Below are 1522 nucleotides of genomic sequence, written 5' to 3'. Positions count from 1 at the left end.
GCCGCCCACACGCACAATGAACTCAGGCAGGTTGTGTGCCGTGTCTCGCTTCTGCCGCCGCTTGGGCGGGGGCTGCACCTCCGGGGGCTCGCAGTACAGGTCGGTCTCGGTCAGCGTCTTCATGACGCAGCACTCGGCACCCACGAAGGCCTTGGCCTCGTGGAGTGTCATCGCCTTGTTCAGGTTGGTGCCCTATGGGTTGAGAGTGCCACAGTGGCCAGGAGGGAATCAGGGACGTGAGGACTGGCCCAGCCCAGACCTCAGGTGACCCTGCGTGTGCTGTCCTCACCTGGGCATGGATGAGCTTGTTGACCTGCTTCCTTACGCCTCCCGTGAAGTTCTCGAAGGTAGGGTCGGCCACGTACTCAAAAGCCCCAGCCTCAGTCCTGAGCAAGGCGCGGTGCCCGTCCATCTGAATGAGCACTGTGAGATTGTAGGCCTCGGGCTCCTCAGGGACGGCCGGGGACAGGAACACAACCCTGGAGTCATTGTGGAACTCGTACTCCGTGCCCACAACCTGCAGGGTGAGGCCCAGCCGTCAGGCCACCTGGCACAGGCCCCACCCCAACCCAGCACGTCCCCAGCAGCCAGCGCTGGATCCGAGCCCCAGGTGGTTACGAGACTGACCGTTATGGGCTGCAGGGGTCCGGCCTCCCGCTGCCGCTGCCAGGACTGCAGGGGCTCGGCTATGACCACCATGGCGAACCTCTGGATCAAGCTGAAGCCCTGCCCTGTGACATTGATGCTCCGGCCGCCACTGGTTGGGGAGGGGGCTGCTGAGTGGGCACAGCCGGGCAGGGAGGTGCCCGGCCAGCTCCAGAGCAGGTGCCCTTCGGGGCTGGAGTCCCTGAGCCCGCTCTGCTCTTGGGCACACATGCAGCCCTCAGTGGGCACACGCCTGCTTGCTGTGGGGTGGGGTGTGCTCAGAGCACGTGTGACCATAATGCTTCAAGGGGGCCATGGGCTAGCCCATCGGGGTTTCTAGGAGGCAGCTGATCTGGGGGTGCAGTGGGGTTTTCCAGAGGCCCCCCAACACCCAGACCGGCTCGACCACATCCTGCCAAGCCCGGGAAGCAGAAGGAGCTGGGAAGGAGCTGAGGGTTGGCGTGGGGTGAGCTACCTGGCTGGCCCTGGGAGGGGACAGACAGGCCACACCTGACAAAGCTCCGCAGTGGCTGGAAGGACAGCAGCACCGGGTTCTCGCGGTAGGTGAAGGTGACGCCGGGGCTGGGCACGTGGGAGCCCCCATAGTGGACCTCTAGGGGCAGCTCCCCCAGGGCCACCTGCGGGCCGGTGACACACTGCAGCTGTGCCCCAAACTGCGTCCTGGAGGCGAGGGATGCAGGTCAGTGTGGATCCCACCCTGGGACCAACCCCAGCCCCGGGCTCAAGGGTCAGCAGGTCAGGTTGGTGGCACAGCCGCCTCTGGGAGAGGGTCACGGCCAGAACACTGAGGACCAGGGCAGACCGCAGACTTGCTGGCCTGCGGGTGACACCCACACTTTACAGGGGACGCCGCTGA

The 1522-nt window shown here is 65.5% G+C and overlaps 1 protein-coding gene across 1 annotated transcript in view; it reads right to left on the bottom strand.

Moving 5' to 3' along the window:
• PLXNB2 (plexin B2) overlaps positions 1 to 1522 on the bottom strand; it is a 30177-nt gene that overhangs the window by 7039 nt on the left and 21616 nt on the right. Inside the window, exons 16-20 of the mRNA XM_023525433.1 lie at positions 1501 to 1518; positions 1156 to 1326; positions 628 to 757; positions 290 to 517; positions 3 to 192 (exon numbers count right to left, since the gene is read on the bottom strand). Coding sequence (XP_023381201.1) covers positions 3 to 192; positions 290 to 517; positions 628 to 757; positions 1156 to 1326; positions 1501 to 1518 — 737 coding nt within the window. The remainder of the gene's footprint in view (positions 1 to 2; positions 193 to 289; positions 518 to 627; positions 758 to 1155; positions 1327 to 1500; positions 1519 to 1522) is intronic.

Source organism: Pteropus vampyrus, unplaced genomic scaffold (assembly GCF_000151845.1).
Source record: "Pteropus vampyrus isolate Shadow unplaced genomic scaffold, Pvam_2.0 Scaffold563, whole genome shotgun sequence".
NCBI classification, from domain to species: Eukaryota; Metazoa; Chordata; class Mammalia; order Chiroptera; family Pteropodidae; genus Pteropus; species Pteropus vampyrus.
Note: the sequence above shows the minus strand (reverse complement) of the source record. Positions and strands in the feature narration are given on the sequence as shown.